This window comes from Pan paniscus, chromosome 8, assembly GCF_029289425.2.
Source record: "Pan paniscus chromosome 8, NHGRI_mPanPan1-v2.0_pri, whole genome shotgun sequence".
In the NCBI taxonomy this organism is placed as follows: domain Eukaryota; kingdom Metazoa; phylum Chordata; class Mammalia; order Primates; family Hominidae; genus Pan; species Pan paniscus.
Window position 1 is genome coordinate 134,856,344 of NC_073257.2, and position 27,729 is coordinate 134,884,072.

Sequence of the window (27,729 nt, forward strand, 5' to 3'; positions counted from 1 at the left end):
ATAGTGTGTCCAGAATTGGTGGGTTCTTGGTCTCACTGACTTCAAGAATGAAGCCGCGGACCCTCGCGGTGAGTGTTACAGTTCTTAAAGGCGGCGTGTCCAGAGTTTGTTCCTTCTGATGTTCTGATGTGTTCGGAGTTTCTTCCTTCTGGTGGGTTTGTGGTCTCACCGGCTCAGGAGTGAAGCTGCAGACCTTCACGGTGAGTGTTACAGCTCTTAAGGCAGCGCATCTGGAGTTGTTCGCTCCTCCCGGTGGGCTCGTGGCCTCGCTGGCTTCAGGAGTGAAGCTGCAGACCTTCACGGTGAGTGTTACAGCTCATAAAGGCAATGTGGACCCAAAGAGTGAGCAGCCGCAAGATTTATTGCAAAGAGCTAAAGAACAAAGCTTCCACAGTGTGGAAAGGGACCTGATTGGGTTGCCACTGCTGGCTCGGCAGGCTGATTGGTCTGTTTTACAGACAGCTGATTGGATTGGTCTGTTTTGACAGGGTGCTGATTGGTGCATTTACAATCCCTGAGCTAGACACAAAAGTTCTCCACCTCCCCACTAGATTAGCTAGATACAGAGTGTGATTGGTGTATTTACAAACCCTGAACTAGACACAGAGTGCTGATTGGTGCATTTACAAACCTTGAGCTAGATACAGAGTGCTGATTGGTGTATTTACAATCCCTTAGCTAGACATAAAGATTCTGCAAGTCCCCACCAGATTAGCTAGATACAGAGTGCCGATTGGTGCATCCACAAACCCTGAGCTAGACACAGGGTGCTGATTGGTGTGTTCACAAACCTTGAGCTAGACACTGAGTGCTGATTGGTGCACTCACAATCCCTTAGCTAGACACAAAGGTTCTCCAAGTCCCCACTAGACTCAGGAGCCCAGCTGCCCTCACCCAGTGGATCTCGCACGGGGGCCGCAGGTGGAGCTGCCTGCCAGTCTCACGCCTCGTGCCCGCACTCCTCAGCCCTTGGGCGGTTGATGGGACTGGGCGTAGTGGAGCAGGGGGCGGCGCTCGTCGGGGAGGCTCAGGCCCTGCAGGAGCCCACTGGCGGTGGCGGGGAGACTCAGGCATGGCCGGCTGCAGGTCCCGAGGCCTGCCCCGCGGAGAGGCAGCTAAGGCCTGGCAAGAAATCGAGCGCGGCGCCAGTGGGCCAGCACTGCTGGGGGACCCGGCGCACCCTCCACAGCTGCTGGCCTGGGTGCTAAGCCCCTCACTGCCCAGGGCCGCAGGGCCCGCCAAGCCCACGCCCACCCAGAACTCTAGCTGGCCCACAAGCGCTGCGCAGCCCTGATTCCCGCCCGTGCCTCTCCCTCCACACCTCCCCGCAAGCCGAGGGAGCTGTCTCCAGCCTTGGCCAGCCTAGAGAAGGGCTCCCACGGTGCAGCGGCGGGCTGAAGGGCTCCTCAAGTGTGGCCAGAATGGGCGCCAAGGCCGAGGAGGCGAGGCACCGAGAGCGAGCGAGGGCTGCGAGGGCTGCCAGCATGCTGTTACCTCTAAATAGGGGAACTGGCCTTGTAAATTATTAATGCTGTTTTTGAGAGAATGAGTTCCTCATTAAAGGACAACTTTGGCCTTCTCTTGCTCTCTCTTTCTCTCCCCTCATTTCTCACTCTCTCTCACCTTCTTTCACCCTCTTGCCTTTCTCTTTGGAATGACACACCTTTTAGCCTGAGAACTTGGAACAGCTGACTCATAATAAATGTTCTTAAGTACTTAGAACAGCTGACTCATTATAAATAATCAGTAAACATTAGCTATTTTTAAAATTAATTAATTAAGTTAGTTTTTTAGAGACAGGATCTTGTTCTGTCACCCAGGCTGGAGTGCAGTGATACAGATCATGGCTCACTGAAGCTTCAAAATCCTGGATTCAAGTGATCCTCCCACCTTGGCCTCCCAAAGTGCTGGGATTGCAGGCATGAGCCACTGTGCCTGGACAACACTAGCTATTAATGTAGGCAGAACACATTACCAATAACTTTGATAGGATGTTTTAGGGTATCATTGCCTTACACAAAGTACACAGGTAAGTTTTGGGGATCTGTAGGTTTACAACAGGGTTCTTGACATCAAAAAAAATTACATTTTTAATTGGGGAGGTGGGGTATCTGTTTTAAAAATGAATTTTAGGACAGTAGAAGATAGCATGTTGCTAATGCTAAATAAATAATATGGGCAGATGTGCTTATAGGAGATGGGGCTTCAAGTGACCATTCAAAGAAGGAGCAGTTTTAGGTAAAGCAGCAGAGGGGTGCGGATTCCAGGGCAAGGAAATGTGCACGCAAAGGTGTAGAGGCAGGAATATGCTCAGCTTGTTTAAGAAATAATATGCCACTATAGGTGATGTAACAATTTTGCAGAAGGTTGGAATGGGTTCAGATGGTAACTGCCTAAGGGTTAAGTTTATCCTTGATCTCAAAGCAGTGAGGAGCTGATAGCTGCCAAGCAGTTTTGGCTTCTCCAATCTAGGAAGCTAGAAAGAATCACAGAGTGAAGCAAGCCTGGATTTCTTCTGCCAGTTCCTACATGGGTGTTGCCCAGACAGGGTTGCCCACAGTCCTGGAGAAGAGCCCTTTTATTTACCAAAACACAAGAATTTATAATGTTTACTACTCAACACAGAAATGGCAGTTACTTTGCACATGCAAATATATCTTTGTCTTCCGTTGATCTCTCTCTGGTGCTAGGAAGACTAAGTAACCATAAAGACACTCTCCCTGGCAACCATCAAAGAGTCTTTCTCCTTTCTCTCGGGATCCTTGCACACTTGCCCTGTCTTGGGCCTACATTGTCGTTTTTGTTGTTGTTGTTCCTCATGCTACCTTGTCTAAGAAGGCCCACATTATCGTGACTCATTCTCTGTAAGGGCTAGACCAGGTTTTCTGTGTTTTGTAGGATGCTAAGCAGTATCCCTGGCCTCTACTCATAAGAGGCCAATAGCATGCCTGAGCTATGACAACCCAAAATGTCTCCATCCGTGGCCAAATGTCCCGCGGGGGCAAAATTACTGGACTGAGAACCACGGGTGTAGACCTGTGTAACAGTGTACTCCATGAAGGAGGGGAAAGGTGGCCTTTCTCCTTATAACCTGGTAGGGAACTTACTCTCTCAAACTATTTGCCATACTCAGTTTGTTGGCCATAGAAACTGATCTACAGTTTCAAAGATTTTTGTTGAAAGATTTCAATAGCAGCCATTGAGATTTTAAGGTGCTGTTTGCCAAGGAGTTTACAAGTAAAACAATCAGCAGCTCACAAAAGGAACTCATCACGTGAGACTCTGAAGCCACATCCCACTTAGACCATTTCACAAGTCCACTTTTAGTGTAACAAGGCCCCCAATGAGGGTGATGGCACCAATGATCAGAAAGGAAGACATGTTAATAAAAGAAGACTTGAGAAGATGTGGGAATTATCTTGAAATGGAGGAATTAGATGGACTCCACATTTTCTAAATGAAATAGCTTAGTGATAGGCAAAGATTGGGACATCTGGAGAAAAAGTAATTTAGGGTGACAGAAGAAAGGTAATTCTGTTTTAGACATGTTTTAGGCATTAATAAAACTTACAACTGAAAGTATCTTAGAAGCTGGTCAGAAATGGGTCTAGAAAGTGGACCAGTGCTAAAGCTATGGTAAAAGGAAAACTTCAGCTGAATTAAATTTAAAGGAGTTTAATTGAGCAGCAAATTGGGCAGCCCCCAGAACCACAGCAGATTTGGAGAGACTCCAGAGATGCCTTGTGGTCATAACAAATTTATAGACAAATGAAGGGAAGTGACAGAAATCGGAAGTGAGGTACACAGTGGCTGGATTGGTTACAAAGTGAGGTACACAGTGGCTGGATTGGTTACAGATTTGCAATTGCCTTATTTGAACACAGTTTGAACACTCAGCAGTCCATGAGTGGTTGAAGGATGGCTGCTGGGATTGCCCAAGACGCAGCTACTGTTACAGGCGCATACTCCTAAGTTAGGCTTTCAATCTTGTCTACCTATTAAGCTAGGTTACAGTTCATCCACAAGGACTCAAATATAGACATACGGAGTCCTTCTCAGGCAATATTTAGTTTGCTTTAAGAGCTATAAATGCTAGCCAAAACCATAAATGGGTATGGGGCATCAGAAGGATAGTGAAGAAACAGGAGTGGACAAGTCAGCCTTTGGGGTACAGTTCAGACCATCCTGGGTAAATGTTGAGAAGCAAAGAAGCAAAAGGAGACTTAGTAGGATATCAGAGGAAATTCTGTGACGTATGTGTTTTATTCAGAATTGGAGCAAAGGAAGGAAAAGGATATTTAAAAGCAAACATACAGAATTTGTGTCACATAAAAAAAACAAACCTGTGAGAGCAGAAGCGGTGTGTTTTGAGAAGTGCAAGACATGGCAGGGCCAGCTAATGGAGCTGGTGGAATGCATACTGAGGAGGCTGTGAACGTGGTTCATGCTCCCTTCACTCAATTTGGTAACCTCCTGTCCCCAGCCAGTGTTGAATATGCAACCCCTGATATGGAACTCTGGTCTTTTGGCATCTGTTTAAGTGTTTCTTCTGACTATCTTCCCTGAAAAAGAGGGTGAGTTGAAGAAATTCCCAATGCCTGTTAAGTTGTTGGACCCAAGTAATTACGTGATTAAAAAAAATTTAAACTCCATAATAGTCCTATCTTTTAAAATTTCTTTGAAAATAGAAGTGAGTGTCTTGTTTCATTTTTGTCCACTGGTAATTTGGGAAAGAGAAATTGTTGACTTGGCTAAGGTCACAATAAAGGCAAGCCCATCTCCTTTACCTTATATTTATTTATTTATTTTTTTGAGACGGAGTTTCATTCTTGTTGCCTAGGCTGGAGTGCAATGCGTGATCTCAGCTCACTGCAACCTCCACTTCCCGGGTTCAAGTGATTCTCCTGCCTCAGCCTCCCAAGCAGCTGGGATTATAGGCACCTACCACCATGCCTGGCTAATTTTTGTATTTTTAGTAGAGACGGGGTTTTACCATCTTGGTCAGGCTGGTCTGGAACTCCTGACCTCACGTGATCCGTCCACCTAGGCCTCCCTAAGTGCTGGGATTACAGGTGTGAGCCACCTCACCGGGTGGACACAATTTCTAATGGCCGGCATTTGCATGTCTAAGCTTGCTGTCCCAGCTCGAAGAGCCGGGCTTTCCTGCTAGACAAGAAACGTTCCTGGAGCTGCTTTAAAAGAAACAAAAACTTCCCAAGGACACCTTTTCCTCTCTATATGCCTAAAATAATTTTTTAATAACTCCTATAACGAAAGTGGGCGGTGGCTTCCAGGCTATAGGTAAATTTAAACATTTTCTGGTTGACAATTGGTTGAGTTGGGCTAAAAACCTGGGGTGAATAGAAAGGAATGTCTGGGTTGTGATAAGAAGTTGTAGAGACCAAAGTTTAATCATGCAGATGAAGCCTCCAGGTAGCCGACTTCAGAGAGAATGGATTGAAATGCTTCTTATTAGGCTTAAAGGTCTGTGTTGATGTTCATGCTGGTGAGGTATAATGAGGTATGTTTGACCCCCACTTCCCATCATGGCCTGAAACAGTCTCTCAGGTGAAATTTTAAGACCCCTGGCTAGGGAGGAAGTCTGTTCAGCTGGTTTGGGGGGCCTTAGAATCTTATTTTTGGTTTACACGTGATTAAAAAATACTTTAGCTCCATAATAATCCTATCTTTTAAAATTTCTTTGAAAATAGAAGTGAGTGTCTGGTTTCATTTTTGTCCACTGGTAATTTGGGAAAGAGAAATTGTTGACTTGGCCAAGGTCACACTACAGGCAAACCCATTTCCTTTGTGTTGATTCCCTTGCCTTGTGTCCTGTCTTGGCTTATTTAACCCTCTTTTGAGGGAATCACTATAATTCTTAAAAGGGCAAGGCATTGTTAGGAACTCCTAAAGACTAGAATGAAGAATCAGAGACTGGTAGATGGGAAAGTTTGCGTTTTTAGCAGTTTTGGAGAATACCTAGAACAGAATCTATTATTTATGGAGAAAGCAAGCAGAGGTTGGACAGATTCTGGTGTAGAAGTTTTGGCTTGGGGATATGAAATTGGGATCAACTTAAAATCTAATCCATTGGTACACTGCTAATAAAGGCATACCCAAGACTGGGTAATTTATAAAGAAAAAGAGATTTAATGGATTTGCAGCTCCACGTGGCTGACGAGGCCCCACAATTGTGGTGAGGAAGGTGAAGGAGGAGCAAAGGCACGTCTTACATAGCAGCAGGCAAGAGAGAAGTGCAGGGGAACTGCCCTTTATAAAACGATCAGATCTTGTGAGACTTATTCACTATCACGAGAACAACACGGGAACAACCTGCCCCCATGATTCAGTTACCTCCCACTGGGTCCCTCCCATGACACATGGGGATTATGGGAGCTACAATTCAAGATGAGATTTGGGTGGGGACACAGCCAAACCATGTCAAGCAGGTATGAACAATTTGGCTTAGGAAATCAAAATCAAAACTGAATATAGTGTTAAGTATTTTTTCATTAAATTCTAATAAATTGTTGACACAATTCTCATAAGCCGTATCAATTCCTGTAATTTGAAAGCCCATAAAGTAGTTTAATTTTCCTTTGGGGGTGGTGAGAGAATTTGTTTAAACTTCATTTCAGATAATTGTAGATTCTCATGCAGTTATAAAAAGAAATACAGATAGATCCTGCATCTTGTTATCTGATTTGCCCCTGTGTAACACTTTACCAACCTGTAGTACAATATCACAACCAGGAAATTGACATTGATACTGTCAACCTAAATAACAGAGAGAGGCTCTCTGAAAGAAAAGATGCTTCTTTGGGAATAGAGCATTGCCATGGAAATACACGTGCCATAGGATTACATAATTGTTTTAAAATAATTATAGTTGGCTACAAGATCAATAACAAGGATGATGCCAGTCCAGGATTGAACAGGTAGTTACTGGGGCAGATAGGCCTTGCAGAAGTATTTTTTCTGTAAGATTGTGATGGCCTTTGTGCAATATTTTGGTGTTTGCAGTCTTTGGTGATAGTTTTTTATCAGGCTTACAAATATGAGAACCCTTTTTTCATGGCCTTCCCTCGCTCTATTTGTCAAGGTTTGTTTGTTTGTTTGTTTTACCTTACTGACTCCATTTTGATTCTGACAACTTTTACAATATGATACAGCAAGCTTTTTCAGATATTCCCAGTTTTACATGTATATGTGTGTGTAGGACTGTGCAGTTTTATCACATATGTTTGTGTATCCACCGCTATAGTCAAGCTACAAGATAGTTCCAACAGCATAAGGATCCCTTGTGTTGTTTGTCCTCTTATAACCACTCGCTACCCCTAACCTCCTGTCCTGGTCTCTAATCCTCGGTAGACACTAGTCTCTAGCTTTATAAATTTGTCATTTCAAGATTAGATAAATAGAATCATCCAGTCTTTTTTTTGTTTTTTTGCTGAATAGAATTTATTGTGAGGGAAGGAAAAAATTTTCATCCACCCTCTTAGGTTCAGTGACTGGGGCTTGGAAATTAAATAACAAAAGACAGATTAACAGTAGTAAAAGGTTTATTTCCTATGCATAATGAGCAAGTACCTGGCTCATTAAATAGTTAAAGGGTTTTGTTTATATACCTACCTTAGGTATATAAAGGAAGAGGGAGAAAGGGCCTCTATAGGAAAAACAAATAGATCTCTTTGGGAAAGACAAACAGGTGGTAAGAAATTGTGTAATGATATTTGCCTATTCATCTTCAGGGCCAAAAACTCCCCAGGAGGGGGAATTTCTAACAGCCTCATTTCCCAGAGTTTGCTGCTTTAGTCAGTTAAGGGAAGCTCCTAGAAGGCTTTTCCTCCACTTGTTGAATCTCAGATGTCTTCAGCTTAAAAGAAGCATTATGCCAACTCTGGGATTCCAAATGGGTCGCTGCACCATGATAGGGATGTACCACAGATGTTTAACCATTCACCCACTGAAGGACATCTGGATTGTTTCCAGTTTTTTACTACTGTGGCTAAAGCTGCTGTGGACATTTGTGTGCAGATCTTTGAACTTCTGTTCTTACTTCTCTTGAATAAATATAAAAGAGTACAACTGCTGAGTCATATGATAATTGCATAAGAAACAGCTAAACTGTTTTCCAGAGTGACTGTACCATTTTACATTCTCAAAAACAATGTATTAGAGATCCATTTGCTCATCTCCCTTGCCAGTGCAGCAAATCAAAATATTTTACCCCAAAATGTACTTTGACATATTTTGAAATGGTTGCCATAGTGCCAGCAGACCAGGCTGACCAACATGGTGAAACCCCGTCTCTACCAAAAATACAAAAATTAGCTGGGTGTGATGGCACGCGCCTGTAATCCTAGCTACTCAGGAGGCTGAGGCAGGAGACTCGCTTGAACCCGGGAGGCAGAGGTTGCAGTGAGCCAAGATCGTGCAACTGCACTCCAGCCTGGGTGACAGAGCAAGACTCCATCTCAATAAATAAATAAATACATACATACATAAGAAGACTTAGCTTTCCAAAGAATCTGTCTCCTGTCTTCTTCTTCTATTCGGTAGTTTATTTGCAAGGCAAACAAGCATCTTTCATTATCCTTTACAATTAAATGAAAATTGTGTTCAAGGGAGAGAAAGCCAACTTTCACCCCTGCATTAGTCCACCATTAATATTAACCCCAGTATTTTATTTTTAAAATGAAACCTTATAGACAAATCCATTCAATCTTAATCAGTTTGACCATAAGATGGGATTCTCATAATCCCTTTACAAATTTTTGTTAAAGAGCAGATCAGTGCCTTAAGAAAACCTTGTGCTTTTATTCCAATGCTCAATTTATGGAAAAATCAAATAATACCCTTTTGAATGTAGTCAATATGTTCACACAGAGAATTTCTTTTACAAGATTAATTTTTACAAACCTTCCACAACTTGTTCAAACCTTTAGCTTTATCTTATTTAACTGAAAACAATCCTTTAACCCTCTAAACTAGGCAAAAATTTACATTCCCATGGCTTACAATCTTTTACCAAAAACATATTTTACTTTCTTTACACACCTTGCATGTCTTTTTTATATAAACATTACACACATAACATATATATAACTACACAGATAGACAAAAGGTGCAGTAGTTGTAAGATTTTTCATTTGCCAATCTGCTAATTGGATTACTGGCCTCAGGGTGGAGCTCTTCACGCAACAGGGCCAGGAAAACATGCAGTTTCTATGACTTAATAAGCAGGTATAGCTGGAAGACAAGAATAGATTTTGAGAGGGATCTATCATAGCACTTTTAATTCTTGGGGTTCTGAGGAAAACAGGGTTTTTCTCCCAAAATAGGGTCCTTGGTGACTTTTCTGTTTTTCCCACAGTCCCATGCTCTCAGAAGTGATCTTAGGGCCTCTCATGTGTGCATTAAGAGTGGCAAGACAAAATGGAGAAAAATAACTCAGTCAACTGTGAAGAGAATTTAAAAAAGCTTCTTTCCAGCAAAACAAGATTCAAGAAGAGAAAAAAATACATAAAGGCCTTTTAAGTATACATATAGCTTGGATATCCACTTTTAATTAGGCTTTTAACCATAATGCTCTTTAAAAAAAAATTCTTTTAAATCTCCTATTACCCAACTCTAGCCATGCCAAGTGGCCAATATTTCTGGCTTTGAACTTTACCAAAGGTAACCTCCCAGGTTCTCAGAGAAAGGAACATTTGAAACAGTTCATGGAGGGGAAGAGAATCAGCAAATGGTAAATGTCACACAGATATCAAACCAGAAAGGACTCATTCCCCAAGCCAAGATTGAACCTATGACACCATTGTAAAATGATGAAGCCACAGCTACTGAGCCACTGCATTGGACAATCTCCAATGCCCCTCCCAGAAGGAGTCTAGAGTAGTTAATTTTGAGCTTGCAAAGACTTCCAACTACTTAAGATTATTTTAGAGCTAACTATGACATGAACCCCAAAATTCCTGGTCTGGGTGGTGGAGACTAAGAGAAAGTACCGCACGTGGTTATAAGGGAACCTTTTCAAATCTGTGATTTGAGCTAACTTTTAGATAACTTCTGAATTACACAAAATTATACTTTTTCTCACTAATAACACAACCCTTTCTGGCATATTTTGTATTCAGAATTATGTGTTAATTCGAATTCTTATCCTTAGTAACCCAAGGATATCCTTAGTAACCTAAAACTTTAATGAAACCATAAAGAACAAGAAATCCTGAAGTATCAGATATGGGCATTTGTACATAAGAACATTTGCACAATTTTAGAAACATATTTCCCCATATCACAACCCTTTCTTAATTGAAAATGAGCCAGATAGTAAATGAGCATCAAAATTAACTTTAAGATTTTAATTTACACAAAAAATTTACCTAAAACATTTATCCCATTTACTGTACTCAATTCCTTCATTTTCAACAGTTTATCTAGATTACTTCTGCAAACTGAGATATTAGACACTATAATTGCTTTTAATAGCCAGTGAACATCCAGTGCTCACCTAAACCTAAGTAAGAGCCTTAAAGTTAAATACACAGATATTTTTACCGATAACTCAGAAGACTTGGCTAACAACATTAAATTACTCTCATTTGTCAAAACAAACAAACAAACAAAAAGGCATGCAAACGAAGATCATTTTGTTTTGGCTGGGTTTATAGTTTTATAACCTTCTATGCCAAACCCTGACACCTCAAAATATCTAGCAGAGACAAATATAAAATCCAGACAAAAATGTATGTTGACAATTCTGAAGGCATTTCTATTTTTGTTTTATCAATAGTTTTAAAACCAGCTTGTTTATACTTAAGTCATGTGAACTTGAAATTTGCTTAGACTTATGTACTTAATTTATGAGCACTCTTTTACTTAAAAGCCAATTTGGTAGACACAACATATAATAGTAAGTATACATGCAAATAAACACATCTAGACAGGTATACACACACACACACAAAGATCCAATAGCTTTTACCTTGGAACTCTAGCCATGAGACAGCAATACAGGCTCACCAGTTTTACTTTGTATGCCCCAACAGATAATCCAATGAAGGCTGTGAACCAAAACTGTGGGTAAAGCAGTTTGCATGGCAGTTTGGTTTTTAAAGGCCAAACCTCCCCAGGCTCCAAAGAACACTGGGGCCAAACAGCACTAAAGGAGAGCATCCCTCGCTAACCAGGCCCCCTGCTTAGAACAGCAGCACAAAAGCCTGGGTACATGCAACTCCATCCCACTTTCCCATTCAGCAGCAAACTCCAGATTCCAAACAATATTGGGACCAAACAGTATTGCAAAATTTCCCATTGTCATCTGTGAAAGAAAATTCTAAGGAGGGCTTAGTACTGGACCTCAGAACCTCTGCCTACGGTGTCCCCTTTGGAGAGGTTGAAGTCTGGAGTTCGATCCCCTGAGGCGTCCCCCTTTGGGGTCCAGTCTTAGAGTGTCAGACGTCTCTGACCTTAGGTGGGCACCAATCCCACTCTGCATGTTTTCCCTCCAGAGGCAATGGCCTACTATGAGCTTTCCTTTGGTTCCTGGATGTAATCCCCAACTTTTAGCATCCTCATAATTTGATAAGGCCACGCTTTCCCATGCTTTCCATTCCACTAAAGTGATAGCCATGAATGGTAATGATAGGAGCTGGAGGCTGAGTGGGTTTCTTTTGTCCTTAGCCAGTCAAATAGAGGAAGGGAAGAATTTAGTATAAGTAAAGAAGGTTTAAGTTGACTGAAACATGTTCGAGTTCTCTCCAGATTAGCTGCGCCACATGTAGGGATTAGGGACCACAGCCGGAAATGATAGAAAAGAGTCCTTACCTCTTCCAGGGAGGGCAGCTATCCTCAGTCACTCCTTGGCCTTCAGGCAACACTGGAGAGTGGCCCTGGCCAGAAACCTGCAGTTGCCTCCGTGTTTAGGTGCTGCCCACCAAGGATCCTGAGTTGGAAAGGAAAAGAGAGAGAGATCCCCCTGGATGGAGCAGAAAGGAAAAGGTGAAAAATAAACCCCAAACTTTGGGCTTACCACCTGGCTGGCTAACCAAACTATGCTACCAGTGTAGGGTGTCCAGGTTCTTGGCATTTTGAACAAACAGTTGGACAAAATGCACAAACAAAGCAAGAAAAGAATGAAGCAACAAAAGCAGAGATGTATTGAAAATGAAAGCACACTCCATGGGGTGGGGCTGGGCCCAAGCAAGCAGCTCGTGGGGCCAGGCCCAAGCAGGCAGCTAGCTCAAGGGCCCAGTTACAGAATTTTCTGGGGTTCAAATACACTCTAGAGGTTTCCCGTTGGTTACTTGGTATATGATGTTTCCTGCCATAGCTGAAGTATAGTTACAAAATTATTTACTTGGCTTAAGAAGGTTGGAGGCTTTCCATTTAATTTAGTTCTAGGAAACCCTTAGGTTCCCTGCCTCCAGACCCTATTTCCTGCCTCAGTCCCAGCTATGCCGGAGGCTGAGGTGGGAGGATCACCTGACCCTGGGAAGTTGAGGTTCCAGTGAGCAGTGGGCGTGCCACTGCCCTCATGCCTGGGCGACAGAGTGAGACTGACTCGAAAACAAAAAGAAAACAAAACAAATGTTAAACTAGATCACCCTGAAGAAAAAGTAATTAATAAAAATAAAAGGCTTTTAGGCCAGGCACAGTCGCTCATGCCTGCAATCACTGCACTTTGCGGGGGCCTAGCCACAAGGATCGCTTGAATCTAGGAGTTTGACATCAGCCTGGGCAACATAGCGAGACCTTGTCTCTGCAACAACAACAACAACAACAAAAAATTAGCTGGGAATGGTGTGCACCTATAGTCCCAGCTACTTGGAAGGCTGAGGTGGGAGGATCATCTGAGTCCGGGAGGTCAAGACTGCAGTCAGCTGTGATCACATAACTGCACTCCAGCCTGGGTGACAAAGTGAGACCCTGTCACAAAAAATAAATAAATAAATAAAATAATGTGTTTGCATGGCAAAATACCCAAAACTATAAGCGAAGTCAAAAGACAAATCACAAACCGGCTTTTTTAAAAGTTGCAATTCCTGCCATCAAAGAGCTAATTTCCCTAATTTGTATAAAGCTCCTGGAAGTCAATGGGAACAGAAAAAGAAATTGAATAGAAAAATGGGCAAAGAACATGAATAAGCTGTATGCAGAAAAAGAAATACAAATGGTTTGTAGACATATGAAAACATGCTCAAATGCATAGGAAGAGAAGCACAAATATAAGAATGCCTGGCCCAGTGTGGTGGTGGCTCACGCCTGTAATCCCAGCACTTTTGGAGGCAGAGGTGGGCAGATCACCTGAGGTCAGGAGTTGGACACCAGCCTGGCCAACGTGGTGAAACCCTGTCTCTACTAAAAATACAAAAATTAGCCAGGTGTGGTGGCGTGCACCTGTAATCCCAGCTACGCAGGAGGCTGAATCAGGAGAATTGCTTGAACCCAAGCAGTTCTTGCGGGGAGGTTGCAGTGAGCCAAGATGGCGCCACTGCACTCCAGCCTGGGAGACAGAGTGAGACTCCGTCTCACAACAAAAAAACAAACAAAAAAGAATGCCTTGTGATACAATTTTTCACCTATCAGATTGGCACAAAAATTTAAATATTAAAACAGCATACTGTTTTGGCCAAGGCTCTGAAAAACAGAACTAATAATAGTCCACCAAAGTATTATGAAAATTTTAAACTGAAAACATCCCATCAGTAGCCACAGGGAAAAACATTATAAAAACTTAAACCGAGCCTTCTGAAAATACAACTGCCTGTGTAAATAAACCTTGTCTCTACTATTGTTAATCTGTCTATAGTTAGTTCAGAGCCCCTCTATCATCACCATTTAACCTGGTTGGTTAGAGAAATATGTAAATGTATCATTCTTTGGTATTTTATCACGTGTAGATTTGCATAACCACCACTACCATCTAGATGCTCACAAAGATCTCCCTCATTTCAGTTTACTTACAACAAAAGGAGTTTTGTTGTACCTTCCCCAGCCTACCCTGCCCCCAGAGTTAATGACTTTTATTAGATTTCTATGCAGTCTAAGGTGGAGCCTAGTTCTAAAAACAAAAAGCTTGGTACTTGTACACAGTGGACTATTTTGCAACTATTTAAATTTTAAAAAGGAGTGAAAAAGCTCTCTAAGTCTTAATATGCAAATATCTCTTGAATATATTGCTAAATGAAAAAAAAAGGAAGGCACAGAATAGGATACATAGTATGCTACATTTTTGAAAGGACAGGGAGAAAAATAAGAACGTGTATTCCTATTTGCTTATATTTGTTTTAAGAGAACACTAGAAGGATAATAATAATATTTTAAATAATAAAATAACATCAATAAATTAATAATTTTATTAATATTAATAATATTAATAAAGATAATATTTTTAATAAAATAATATTTTAAATAATAAAATAATTTTTTTTAAAAAGAAACAGGTTGCCTATGGGAGAGGTTGAGAAGTGGGCTGGATGAGGATGTGATAACAGAGCTTTTTTGAGCCTTGTTTGTATGTTACCTATTAAAACCAGAAGAAAATATTAAAGCCAACTGGAGAACGGATGTCATGGGGTAGGGCACGTTCATAGATTATTACTTGAACTCTAAGCCATAAGTGAATGGTTTGGTTTTTGAAAGTCATAAGATGGGTTGAGTTTTCAGTCTCCAAAGTCATGCATGTAAACCACAAATTCCAGCGCAAGCTGCACAACAGAATGACCTGGGGTGCTTTTTAGCAGTAAGGATGCCCAGGGCAGAGTCTACTCTTGAATCACAATCTTAAATGTTGTGGCTATGATAGCTCTTTTTTAAGTTCTCCAAGTGATACAGCTATGCAGCTGATATGATTTGGCTGTGTCGCCACCCAAATCTCAACTTGAATTGTATCTGCTAGAATTCTCGCATGTTGTGGGAGGGACACAGGGGGAAGTAATTTAATTGTGAGGGCCAGTATTTCCCGTGCTATTCTTGTGATGATGAATAAGTCTCATGAGATCTGATGTGTTTATCAGGGTTTCCACTTTTGCTTCTTTCTCATTTTCTGCTGCTGCCATGTAAGAAGTGCCTTTCGCCTCCTGCCATGGTTCAGAGGCCCTCCCAGCCATATGGAACTGTAAGTCCAGTTAAACCTCTTTTTCTTCCCAGTCTCAGGTATGTCTTTATCCACAGTGTGAAAATGGACTAATACAGCAGCCAACGTGGTAACCCCTTGTTCCCATACAAGGGGTGTGTATGGTCCCTTGGCAGATACCAATCCAGTGTCCACAACTAGGGAGGATTTAGCAAGGGGATTTTATTACTTGTAACAAGTAAGGAGAACACTGGGATTATTCCCACAACAGTGTCTTCCCTGAGCTTGGGGCTGGATCAGGTTTTGTAAGCATGGGGTAATGAGGTGTGATCTGATTGGATCCTGCAATGAGTTGATGCCAGGAGGCATGATCTGACCAGATCCTGCCAGGGTGTGACCCAAGAGCTCATCTGATTAGATCCTTGATCCTGCCTTAAAGTGTCCACTTCTTATAATAATTAAGTCCTTACTCCTCAGTCCCAGCACTTAGGTTCTCTTTGTGGTTGCATGCTTGATTCATCTGGGTATGCCCAGTTTTATATAACCTGAGGTCCATGACAACTGAAAAACAACTCACCACTTTGTTACATAAAAATGGAATCAGATTGGCCTGGGGAGGCTACACACTGATTTAAATCTCAGGGACATTCTTTCTCAGACACTAATAGATTAGTTGGTAAATGTTACTGTAATAAACTAGTTTAATTATTGTAACAATATTCAGCAGTTAGGATCTTATCCTTAAAATTGTTCTGTGTCATACTAAACACATTATCTAAAACCTACTTCTAGCTTTTAAAAGCAAGCCTACTTTGAATCCCTTTGAAAACAGGCTGGGCATGGTAGCTCGGGCCTATAATCCCAGCACTTTGGGAAGCCAAGGCAGAAGGATCACTTGAGGCCAAGAGTTTGAAACTAGCCTGGGTAACATAGCAAGACTCTGTCTCTACAAAGAGTTAAAAAATTAGCTGGGTGTGGTGTCGCACACCTGGAGTCATAGCTAGTCAGAAAGCTGAGCCGGGAGGATTGCTTGAACCTAGGAGGTAGAGGCCACAGTGAGCCATGGTCCTGCCATTGCACTCCATCCTTAGTGACAAAGCAAGACCCTATCTCAAAAAAATAAAATAATAAAATGAAAATGAAATCCCAAAGCATACGTGGTTCAGGCAATTGTACATACTTTTAAGGCTTAAAATTTTTGCTGGGCATAATGGCTTACAATTTTAATCTCAGCACTTTGGGAGGCTGACAGGAGGATCACTTGAGGCCAGGAGTTCAAGGCCAGCCTGGGCAACATAGCAAGACCCCATCTCTATTTCTAAAACAGAAAGAAAAAACTATTTAAAGTTTCTTAATTAAAGTTTTTTCTTGTTAAATATTTCTAATATACAGAAAAGTCCAAAAACTAATATAACTGATACCCATATACACACAACCCACCTTTGCTACAGATTTGTTTTAAAGGTTAGTCAAGTGAAGCAATATTACATATTTTTTCAAAAGAAATAAAACAGACCAGGCATGGTAGCTCATGCCTGTAATCCCAGCAGATTGGGCAGATTGCTTGAGGCCAGGAGTTCGAGACCAGCCTGGCTAACATGGTGAAACCCCGTCTCTACTAAAAATACAAAAATTAGCTGGGCATGGTGGCATATACCTGTAGACCCAGCTACTTGGAGACTAAGGCACAAGAATCACTTAAACCCAGGAGGCGCAGTTTGTAGTGAGCTGAAACCACGACACTGCACTCCAGCCTGGGTGATAAAGCAAGATTCTGTCTCAAAAAAAAAAGAGAAGAAAAAAAAAAAAAGAAAGAAAACAATGCTAACACAGAACTCACACTTCCACCCTCTCCTCAGATACAACCTCCATCCTGAAGCTCATCTGTATGCTTCCTGTTCGTGTTTTTAAACTTTTACTATATCTTTATGTCCTCATAAGAATATGTACTATCATTTGGTGTTTTAAAGTGTACATAAATGCTGTCATCCTGAACAAATCCTCTCGCTAACTGCATCTTTAACTCTATACTATATTTTCAAGATTTGTCCATGTTGATCCACGTAGCTCCCTAGTTCCCTTTAACTGCTATAAGATATTCTCTTGCGTCAATATATGACAATTTATGCATGCTTTGTTGACAGATAATTGGATTTTTAGTGTTTTGCCTTTACAAAAATCACTGCATCTTTTGCACATGTCTACTTGTGCATATGAACTGAGGTAAAATTGCTGGGCCTTACTGTAAATATGTTGTTTTAATTCACTTTGTGCTGCTGTAACAGAATACCATAGACTGGGTGCTTATAAAGAAAAGAAATTTATTTCTCATAGTTCTGGAGAATGGGAATTCCGAGACCCATTCACAGGTTCGGTTGTCTGGGGAAGACTTTCTTCACACATCCTCACTTGGCAGAACGGAAGGGCCTGGGCTGATGCTGTGTGAAACCTCTTTTATAAGGGCCTTAGTCTCATTCCCAAGGAGGAGCTCTCATAACCTAATCACCTCTTAAAGGCCCCCCACTCAATACTATGACATTGAATTTCAACATCTGAATTTTAGAGGGGACACATGCAAACCATGTCATATGTCTTTATCTTTACTATCACTAAGTTGTCCAAAGTTATTGCAACAGTGATTTATATACTCAACCCACAGAGTATAAGAATTTCTCCTTTCTAGCTGGGCACGGTGGCTCACGCCAGTAATCCCAGCACTCTCGGAGGCCGAGATGGGCGGATCACTTGAGGCCAGGAGTTCAAGACCAGCCTGGCCAACACAGTGAAACCCCATCTCTACTAAAAATAGAAAAAATTAGCTAGGTATGGTGGCGCAAACCTGTAATCCTAGCTATTTGGGTGGCTGAGGCAAGAGAATTGCTTGAACCTGGGAGGCTGAGGTAGCAGTGAGCTGAGATCGTACCATTGCACTCCAGCCTGGGTGACAGAGCGAGACTCTGTCTCAAAAAAAATAAAAAAGAAAAGAAAAAAATTTTCTTCTTTCTCCCCACAACCTTTCCTAACTCTTAAGGGTCAAGTAGTTGGGGAGAAGCTTCAGGAGACAACACAACATCTCTGATACGTCTTCCTTTGCCTTTCATATATTGTGAAAGCTTCTAGGTTTAAAGCACTTTAAGAATGTTTAGAGCAATACTTCATTATGCTGGAGCATAGCAGAGGAAGGGAACTAACTCAATTCTTTTACTAACTGGGTTTCACAAACGAGCCTTTACCAGAACATTCCACAGTCAGGAGTTCTTAACCTTCTTTGTGTCTTGAATGAAGAGTAAACCACAAGATTAAACAACAATGTAGTAAAGTTTATAGACCTTTTCTCAAGGATTCAAAATGCATAAAATATAGACGGTTACAAAGGAAATCAATCTATTTTTTCCCCCAAAGACGCTAGATATAAAAATACTTTTTAATTGTGATATAGTAATGTGTGTTTGTTAATTAAATAAGATCTAGCAGTAGTTCTATTCACAGATAACTGCTGTGAATTTGAAGTAGTGAAGAGCACAAATAATATTTCAAGATATTTGCACCAAATCAATGTGATATAAAAGTATCTGTAATTTCTTTTGATGACAGAGTCACAGATACTGCTAAAACTACTGTAACTTGTTGCTTACATTCATAATAGAAGGAAATGCTGTATTTTAGTTAGAGGTTAGTGAAATGAGGATGTAATTTTACCCCCGTCCAAGTTCATGGACTTTATTATTCTGTCCACGAGGCCCAGATTTGATCATCAACACTTCTAAGTGCAACAGAACTCTGGTCAGTTGAGTAAGAAACGGATCAGACTCAAGCTCTGGAAAGTATTTGGCAAGGCATAAATAACCATTATTCCATTCAAGTAGCAATTGCTGTTCTATACAAAAAAAAATGTGATGATGTGGTGCAATGGGTTATAACTGTGGAAAATCATTTTGATGGAGTGGACACCAAAGCTGCAAAGGCTGAGGTCAACAATGAAGGGCAGGGGACATTAGAAAATCAACATCAAAACATCAGGCTGTGCAGTCAAAGGCAAGGAAAAGAAAAGCTTCTTTTATTAAAGACTGTCATAGTATTAATAAATGGAAAATTTTTTCTGCCGAAAAATGTTAGGTAATATCTCTCAATGCTTTGGTTAAAAATGGATTCCATTCACTTAGCATATGTCACTGTATTTTATGAAGAGCATCTTCAATAATTTTACCCTGTGATCCTATACCATTTCTAACCTTTTTAAGTACAATTGTCTCTGTTATCGTGTCTATGAATCTAAAATCATTGCTGTGTTTTGAATGGTCCTATACTTTGTCAGTAGCAATACTGAAACCAAGAGGCTCACAGTTGTGTCCGTGGGAAAAATAGGTATTAATGTAAGATCCACTGGCTTTTAAGTTTCTCAGTAGTGAGCTTTCTTTTCTTTTCTTTTCTTTTTCTTTTTCTTTTTTTTTTTTTTTTTTTTTTAAGATGGAGTCTCACTTTGTCGCCCAGGCTGGAGTGCAGTGGCGTGATCTTGGCTCACTGCAACCTCTGCCGCTGGGGTTCAAGCAATTCTCCTGCCTCAGCCTCCCAAGTAGCTGGGATTACAGTTGCCTGCCACCACACCTAGCTAATTTTTGTAGTTTTTAGCAGAGATGGGGTTTCACCATCTTGGCCAGGCTGGTCTTGAACTCCTGACCTATTGATCCACCTGCCTCGGCCTCCCAAAGTGCTCGGACTACAGGTGTGAGCCACTGCACCCGGCCTCGTGAGCTTTCTTTTAAAGATAAACTTAGGTACAAAGGTGATATATTAACTAACAGACACATAGAATTCTGTCACGGGTTTAGTAAAGTAAATAATCTCCCTTAGAAATAAGAAATGTGGGCAATGTATTATAGTTTTTGAAATGTAATAGGTAAGTTTCATGAGCATTTTGTGAAGAAGACTAGTTGACACATTCTTTCACTCATTCAAATATATATCAAGAACCCCATTCAAGGCTCCACCACCAGCCAGTGAGCGGACTTGGCCCCCATGCTTACTTCTCTTCCTTCTCCAATTTCCATTCTTTTTTTTTTTTTTTTTTTTTTTGAGACGGAGTTTCGCTCTTGTTGCCCAGGCTGGAGTGCAGTCATGTAATCCAGGCTCACCGCAACCTCCGCCTCCTGGGTTTGAGTGATTCTCCTGCATCCGCCTCCCGAGTAGCTGGGATTACAGGCATGCACCACCATGCCCGACTAATTTTGTATTTTTAGTAGAGATGGGGTTTCTCCATGTTGGTCAGGCAGGCCTTGAACTACCGACCTCAGATGATCCGCCCGCCTCGGCCTCCCAAAGTGCTGGGATTACAGGCGTGAGCCACCATGCCTGGCCTCCAATTTCCATTCTTTCCCCCCTTTCTTCCTTCTTTCTTCGTGCCAGCTGCCACTGACCGTTCTCTCCTGCTGCTGCTAGCAGCGTTCTTCCCCTTCTTGAGCCCCTTTGCACTTAGATTCTTACCTCACTTCTCCTTTACCCTTCTTTTTAATTCTTCCTGTCCATCTCATCAAGGAGAAAATACCTTATGTCCCCTTTGTCCTCCTTTCTAGCCCAAAGTTTTCCTGTCCCAACTCTGTCTTTAATGAGAAAAAATGTTCCATGCAACTTTGCCCCAAACTGACTCCTACTTCTGAAAACAAAACAAAACAATTAGCTAGGAAAATTGAGACGCATACCACTTTTCTTCTAACTGGCCAGTGTTTCTTGTTCCCAGGTGAATCCGGAGCAGAGTATGTCTGCTCCTAGGCACATAGTTGCAAAGAGTGACCAGAGTGCAGCAAAGATTGACAGTGGTTTCAAATGTAGTGACTCGTCCACAGTTTCTCTTTTTCTCGACTTTTCAGCGTGTAATCAGAACTACTCAGAAAACATATTTCAGTATTTTACTGCATTTGTTAAAGGATTTGGGACACTACAACAGGAAGGCACTCTCATGGCAAGCAATGATGGCTGGCAGTTTAACTAGATCGTTACTACTGCTGTTTCTATGATGACCACCTCCACTTCTGTGTTCTTAGCGGTTGTGTAGAAACAGTCATTACAGCGTATTGAGCTCTTACTATATGCTCAGCCCTTTTGTGGATGGTCTTACTAATCCTCACAAAACTCCAAGAGGTTGGTACCTGCATTTTACAGGTAAGGAAACTGAGACTCTGAGAGGTTTTAACTGAGAGGTTAAAAATCACTTGCTCAAGACCACATAACTTAAATATCAGAAGCTAGGATTTGAAACTAGTTCTTTCAGACTTCAGAGCTTATTTTCTTAATTTTTATGCTGCCTGTAAGATGCTGAAAAAAAAAATTAGCCATGGAAATTGCAAAAGCCCAGCTGCCTGGGCTCTCTCAGCGCAGGGCAGGTAGCTCTATGTCCTCCCCAGCTCCCTGGGCCCACTCAGGGCAGGGAAGGGCAGGTAGCTCTGTGCCCTCACAAGAGAAGGCTCTTGATAATGGTGAGTTTTAGACATCAGTGGTGCTATAGTTCCAGTTTCCCCTTCTAAAATGTCAGTGAAATGTGAAATACATTGGAGAATGAAATCTTTTGAGAAAGTTCTGTCTCCTTGATTGGTAAAAGTTAAGTATCTGGGAAATTTGTTTATTTAAAACAGCTCATAGCTGGATAAAGAAGGTATCACATCATGTTAACAAACTAATTTGTGTTATGTTTAAAAGACTGGATTTAAAAATGCTCTAGGTTAAGTTTCCTTATTTTGGTGACATGAAATATAAGAATGGGTTATAAAGTCATTCCCAAAGAAAATGATATTCAAGTACCTTTCTTTCGTGTGTGTATGTTCCCTACAGCTAAGAAGAAATTTCCCGACTTGTTTGTCTTCTTGGAAGATTCCTCCTCATGTCTCAAAATCTTCCCAGTCAGAAGCTCTACTCAATATAACAAATAATGGAATACACTTTGCTCCCCTGCAAACATTTACAGATGAGGAAATGATGATAAAGAGTTCAGGTAAGTAAATTTATCAGCGTCACCTTTTTCTCCCCAGACAGGATCTCTGGAGCATAGTGGTGCAAGCATGATTGCTCACTGCAGCCCCACCTCTGGGCTCAAGCTATCCTGCTTCAGCCTCCTGAATAGCTGGAAAAATATCACCTTATTATTCCTCTGGTCATGAATTGGGTCTACAATATGAAGTCACATATGACAGGATTGAAAGATATGTTCATCTAAATTTGTGAATGTAGTTTTTTTGACATAAATTCTTTTTGAAGAAAAGCAATGCATATCCAATATTAAAACAACAGAATAAAAGGCTATGTAGTTAAAAGTGAAGACTCTCCCACCCATGTTCTGTAGTTCCCCGGTTCTTGCCACCTCGTTACCAGTTTCTTATATAGGCTTGCAGAGTTAGAAGTACATTTATATTCCACTTTTCTTTAGATAGTGGGTTTTCTTTTTCTTTCTTTCTTTCTTTTTTTTTTTTGAGATGGAGTCTCACTCTGACACCCAGGCTGGAGTGCAGTGGCGCAATCTCGGCTCACAGCAACCTTTGCCTCCTGGGTTCAAGCAATTCTCCTGCCTCAGCCTCCTGAGTAGCTGGGACTACAGGCACGTGCCAGCACGCCTGGCTAATTTTTTTGTATTTTGTTTTTTAGTACAGACGTGGTTTCACCGTGTTAGTCAGGATGGTCTCGATCTCCTGACCTCGTGATCTGCCCTCCTTGACCTCCCAAAGTGCTGGGATTACAGGCGTGAGCCACCATGCCCAGCCTAGATAGTGGGTTTTCATACTTTACGTGGAATTTCAATTCTACCTTTATCTGTGAAACACCTGTGGTTGAAACACGGAGCCCAAATGAAGCAGAAGTTGTATACCACTAAACCTTAAAGCAGTTTGCATTCATTTATTTATGGGTATAGATATAGGTGTAAAATTATGATATATTTAAAAATCCGTAGCAGAACATCAGAATGTTGTTCTTAGAGAATATGGATGGTAAGTGTATTCGTTTTCTATTGCTTGGTATTGAATCACTACAAACTTAACAAGTTAAAACAGCACCCGTGTAGTGGCTCACAGTTCTGTAGGTCAGAAGTCCAGCTGGAGCAAGTCCAGGCGCAGGGTCTCAGAAGGTCAACATCAGTGTGTCAGTTGGGCTGTGTTTTCGTCCAGAGCTCAGGGTCCTTCCAAGCTCCCATGGTTGTGTCAGTACGCAGTTCTTTGCTGTTGCAGGGCTGAGGTCTTGTTGCCCAGCTGGCTGTCAGCCAGAGGTTGTCCCCAACTCCTGGAGGCCTCTGTATTCCTTGCCATGTGGCTCCCTCCATCTTCAAAACCAGTAACTCTCCCTCCCAGCATCGAGTCTCTCTCATCCTTAAAACCTGTTTCACCAGAAAGAGCCCCACCTTTTTTAAGGGCTCACCTGATTAGGTCAGGCCCACCAATCTCCATGTTTTAAGTTCAGCTGATTTGGAAGCTTAATTGTAAAATCCCTTCACAGCAGCACTTAGATTCATGTTTGAATAACTGAGAGAGGACATGTATACACCAGTGGCTGGGAATCTTGGCACTGTCTTAGAACTCTGTCACAATAAGTAAATTTCTTTTCTTTCTTTTTTTTTTGAAATGGAGTTTTGCTCTTTTTGCCCATGTTGGAATGCAATGGCACTATCTCGGCTCACTGCAACCTCTGCCTCCTGGGTTCAAGCAATTCTCCTGCCTCAGCCTCCCAAGTAGCTGAGATTACAGGCGTGTGCCACCACACCCAGCTAATTTTGTACTTTTAGTAGACATAGGGTTTCACCATGTTAGCCAGGCTGCTCTCGAACTCCAGACCTCAGGTGATCCACCAACCTCGGCCTCTCAAAGTATTGGGATTACAGGCATGAGCCACTGCGCCCAGCTAGTAAATTTCTTTTCCTTTGCTCCCTCACCTTTTAGATATGGTCTCAGGGAAGTGAGTTTGGGATAGCTAAGGAAAAACAAGAGTGAGTGGTTAAATAGTTTACATAAATCAAAGAATTTGCTTAGAGTATCTTGATTCTCTGTCTTCAGTCATATTTATTTCTTTAGTATCCACCTAGTCTAAGCACAGAAGCAATAAAGATGGGCAAGAAAAAAATCACTGCTTTTAAGGAACTCAGAATCTAGTGGCAAAGACAGTCGAATAAAGAAATAGTTTCAGAATAACATGGTAAATGTCATGGAGGTATTTGGGGAGCAAAGCAGAGAACACCTAGACTTTGCTAGGCGTGGCAGAAGTGGGCTAAGGAAGCAGTCAGGAAAGGCTTCCCAGAGAGTGTGGAGCTTGAGCTGTACCATGAAGGACAAAGTGCAGTTGGCTGGCTGGACAAGAGAAGGGAAGAGATTCTACATAATGGGAGTCGCGTGTGCAGAAACGAAGGAATACTGAAGCAATCCACATGCACTGAACCCGGTTGCCTTCTCTACTGACTTGGTATTACGTTGGTAGTAAACTTAAGAAGGTATTTTCATCAAAATGATTTCTAAATGCATCTAAGTCTTAAAAACATTAAAAAATGAAACAGCGGTTTTCAGTGGGGGCAAGTTTGCCCCCAGCGGACATTTAGCAACATTTAGAGACATTTTTGATTGCCACAACTTAGAAGTGGGGGACGCTCCTGGCAGCTAGTGGGGTCGTGGCCGGGATGCTGCTCAACATCCTGCAATGCACAGGACAGCCCCACAACAAAGACTCACCTGCCCCAAAATGTCAATAGTGGCAAGGTGGGGAAACCCTGTTCTGTATGACCACGCAGCTATGAAAAGGACCAGGTTAGATGGGATATGCTGACATAGAAAGATCATCAAGATATAGTTGAGAGGAAGGAAGGCACACACCAGTGTGTATCTCATGATTCCTTTGTGTGAACATGTATGTGTACAGTTAAGTATAGATGATTTTCAAAGAAAAGTTTTCAGAAAGAATACATAATAAATTTAAAATTAGTCACCTTTGGGTAGAGTGGAAATGGCTTTCATTTTTCATTTTGTGCTTTCTTTATTGCTTGTGTTTTTGCACCATCTACACATATCATTTATTTTGTGATGTCATCAAGAGTTACAAAGGGATATGGGGAACTACACCTTTCTATGTTAAAAAGAAAACTTTATAAATTCTATTTTAAAAATATAAGAAGGGTACCTGTGTATATTTTAACTTAGTTAAAATGTAAAATTTTGTCAGCAAACTATTAATGTGACTGTCACTTTAACATAGACTTATCAGTAATTCTTTTTCCTACAGTTAAAAAATTTGCTCAGGAACAAATTGCACCTTTGGTTTCAACCATGGATGAAAATTCGAAAATGGAGAAATCAGTAATACAAGGATTATTTCAACAAGGGGTACATTTCATAATTCTTCCACTTTCAAGCTTCTATAATTAAATTCAGGGACTGCAATGATAGCATAATGAACCCTGCATTTCCCAGTCAAAATTATCTGTTTTCTTTTTTTGGTTGAAATCCTACTTGATATTTATGTACTTAAAAGTTCTTAAAAATGGAGTTAACATTTTTTAATTAGAAATACTGTATATTTTAAGGAAAAGTTTGGAAGTAAGATGGTAATTTATTTGTGTCTTTAGACCAGTGGTTCTCAACTGGGGGCAGTTTTGCCCTCCAGGGGACATTGGGCAACGTCTAGGGACATCTTTGGTTGCCACAGCTAAGGCGTGCTACTGGCATCTAGTGGGATAGAGACAAGGGATGCCACTCGACATCCTGTGGTGCACAGGACAACTGCCACAACAAAGAATTATCCAACCCAATGCCACCGTGAAGAAACCCTGCTTTAGATAGTAAAACTTCATAGTATAGTTTATATTCTACCTGAAGCTCTATGTAAGTGATAAACTTAGAAGCAGAGGTGATACATGAATTCCACATTAACTGGGCAACAGATTCCCATCTTCCCAAGTCACATAGCTGTTTAATGGAAATACAACATATGAAATAGATACAAGTAAAACCGCTCTCACTGTGAGTAGGGGGAGAGGCTATTAGCATAGGGGCTTCTAGAAGAACATTTTAAAAATCACCGCACGCATCATTTGTCACTTCTGCAGAGGTATAAAATTTTTTTTTTAATTTTTAATACTAAAGATGTCCCAGAACAAGTGGCTGCTATTCAGAGCCATTGGCCTAAATCTTGTCTGCCATCCGGTTTGAAAAATAACCATTGCCACTTAGCTAGATAGTTTTATTTATTTCTGTTTTAAAGCAACCAGCTTTTTTATACCGTGTGTAGTAGCGATTCTTCCATCTTTCTTTTAGCAGTCAAACTCTTGGGAAACTGGAATCTTAGGTGGAGCCATAGTGGTCAAACAGGAGGCCGATGTGGAGAGCAGATGGACTCTGTGAGTCCATTTCTCAGCCAGGTTTTATTTCTATTGCTTGCAGACCCTCTAGGCTTCTGGGAGCCGTCTCACGGTTTCACAGTGTGAGATCTCCCCTGCGGTGGTCGTTCCTGCAGCGGGGCTGTCTGTAGAGTGATGCATTGCCTGCACCCTGCTACTCATCTCCACAAACCACTCCTGTGCAGATGCAGCCTCACCTGCCTCCTCACTCCCATTGTCCTGGGTTTTTGGCATAATGGCTTGCAAAAACACTATTTCCACGATGGGAGAGATTAGTGACTTTTTTAGAGAAGCAATGTCTCTGATATCTGTTCGAGTCATTGTAATGAGGTTTCCGGAGTGCCCTCCTCAGTTCTCAGGCAAACCCAGATCCTTCCGTTCTTCCTCGTTTCTGGTTTTCTCACCATTCAGTCGCTCCCATTTCTGGTTCTCTTTTCCTGTTGTAGCCCAAAATGTAACAGCCACAGCCCTGACTGCAGCATAGTGTGACTCCAGGAATGTCTAGAGAGAGACTAAGAGAATTATCCTTCTATTAACAGCTGTGGGTTTTGAATTACACATGCACACATTCTCTTTGTGAAATTGAGAGTACTGTGTGAGTTTCAGTAACGATGGAACTGGGTCGTTGGAAAGGCTTGGCTGGCACTGGTCGTGTTTACCAGGCCCTCGTGCTTTGGCTAGTGTGGCTCTAGCAAACACCACCACATGTTCTCTGCTAACCATCCTGAACTTATGAAGTGGCGTAAAAGGAATGGTCATTCAATTATTAACTTGGCTGAAAAAGTCAAGGTGAAAGAGCCTGACTAGAAGAAACTTTGCCAAATGAAACTATAGACATCCCATTGAGGAGTAGGTTATTTTCTTCTGTTTCCTTATTACATTGAAATCAGCATAAGGTGGGTAGGGCATGTTGAAAAATCAAAACCCCACCTACCTTCTTTAAGCAGGCAACAACAGTTCTTAGCAAGAAAGGTCATCTAAGTATATAAGATATTTTCTCATTCCATTAAGCTACCCTTTAAAGCATTTTACCTCTCATTATTTTTTGAATCCCAAAAGGAAGCAAATGATACCATATAATTTTATCCTTTTCAAATATACAGTTTCTGTTACAGATTTTTTTGTTACTTATGGCAAAATTGCTATACCAAATTAAAATAAAATATAAATACAAAATTTTAAAATTAAGAATAATTATGGTGGCTGGGTACAGTCGCTCACGCCTGTAATCCCAACACTTTGAGAGGTTGAGGTGGGTGGATCACCTGAGGTCAGGGGTTCGAGACCAGACTGG

The 27,729-nt window shown here is 41.4% G+C and overlaps 1 protein-coding gene across 2 annotated transcripts in view; it reads left to right on the forward strand.

The window, feature by feature from the left end:
* Window positions 1-27,729, forward strand: part of ACADSB (acyl-CoA dehydrogenase short/branched chain) — a 46,272-nt gene that overhangs the window by 3,557 nt on the left and 14,986 nt on the right. Inside the window, exons 2-4 of one of the 2 annotated variants that reach the window (XM_034931647.3) lie at window positions 15,071-15,124; window positions 21,905-22,064; window positions 25,322-25,422. In XM_034931647.3, coding sequence (XP_034787538.1) covers window positions 15,071-15,124; window positions 21,905-22,064; window positions 25,322-25,422 — 315 coding nt within the window. The remainder of the gene's footprint in view (window positions 1-15,070; window positions 15,125-21,904; window positions 22,065-25,321; window positions 25,423-27,729) is intronic. The other variant, XM_003816306.5, reaches the window with a different exon arrangement.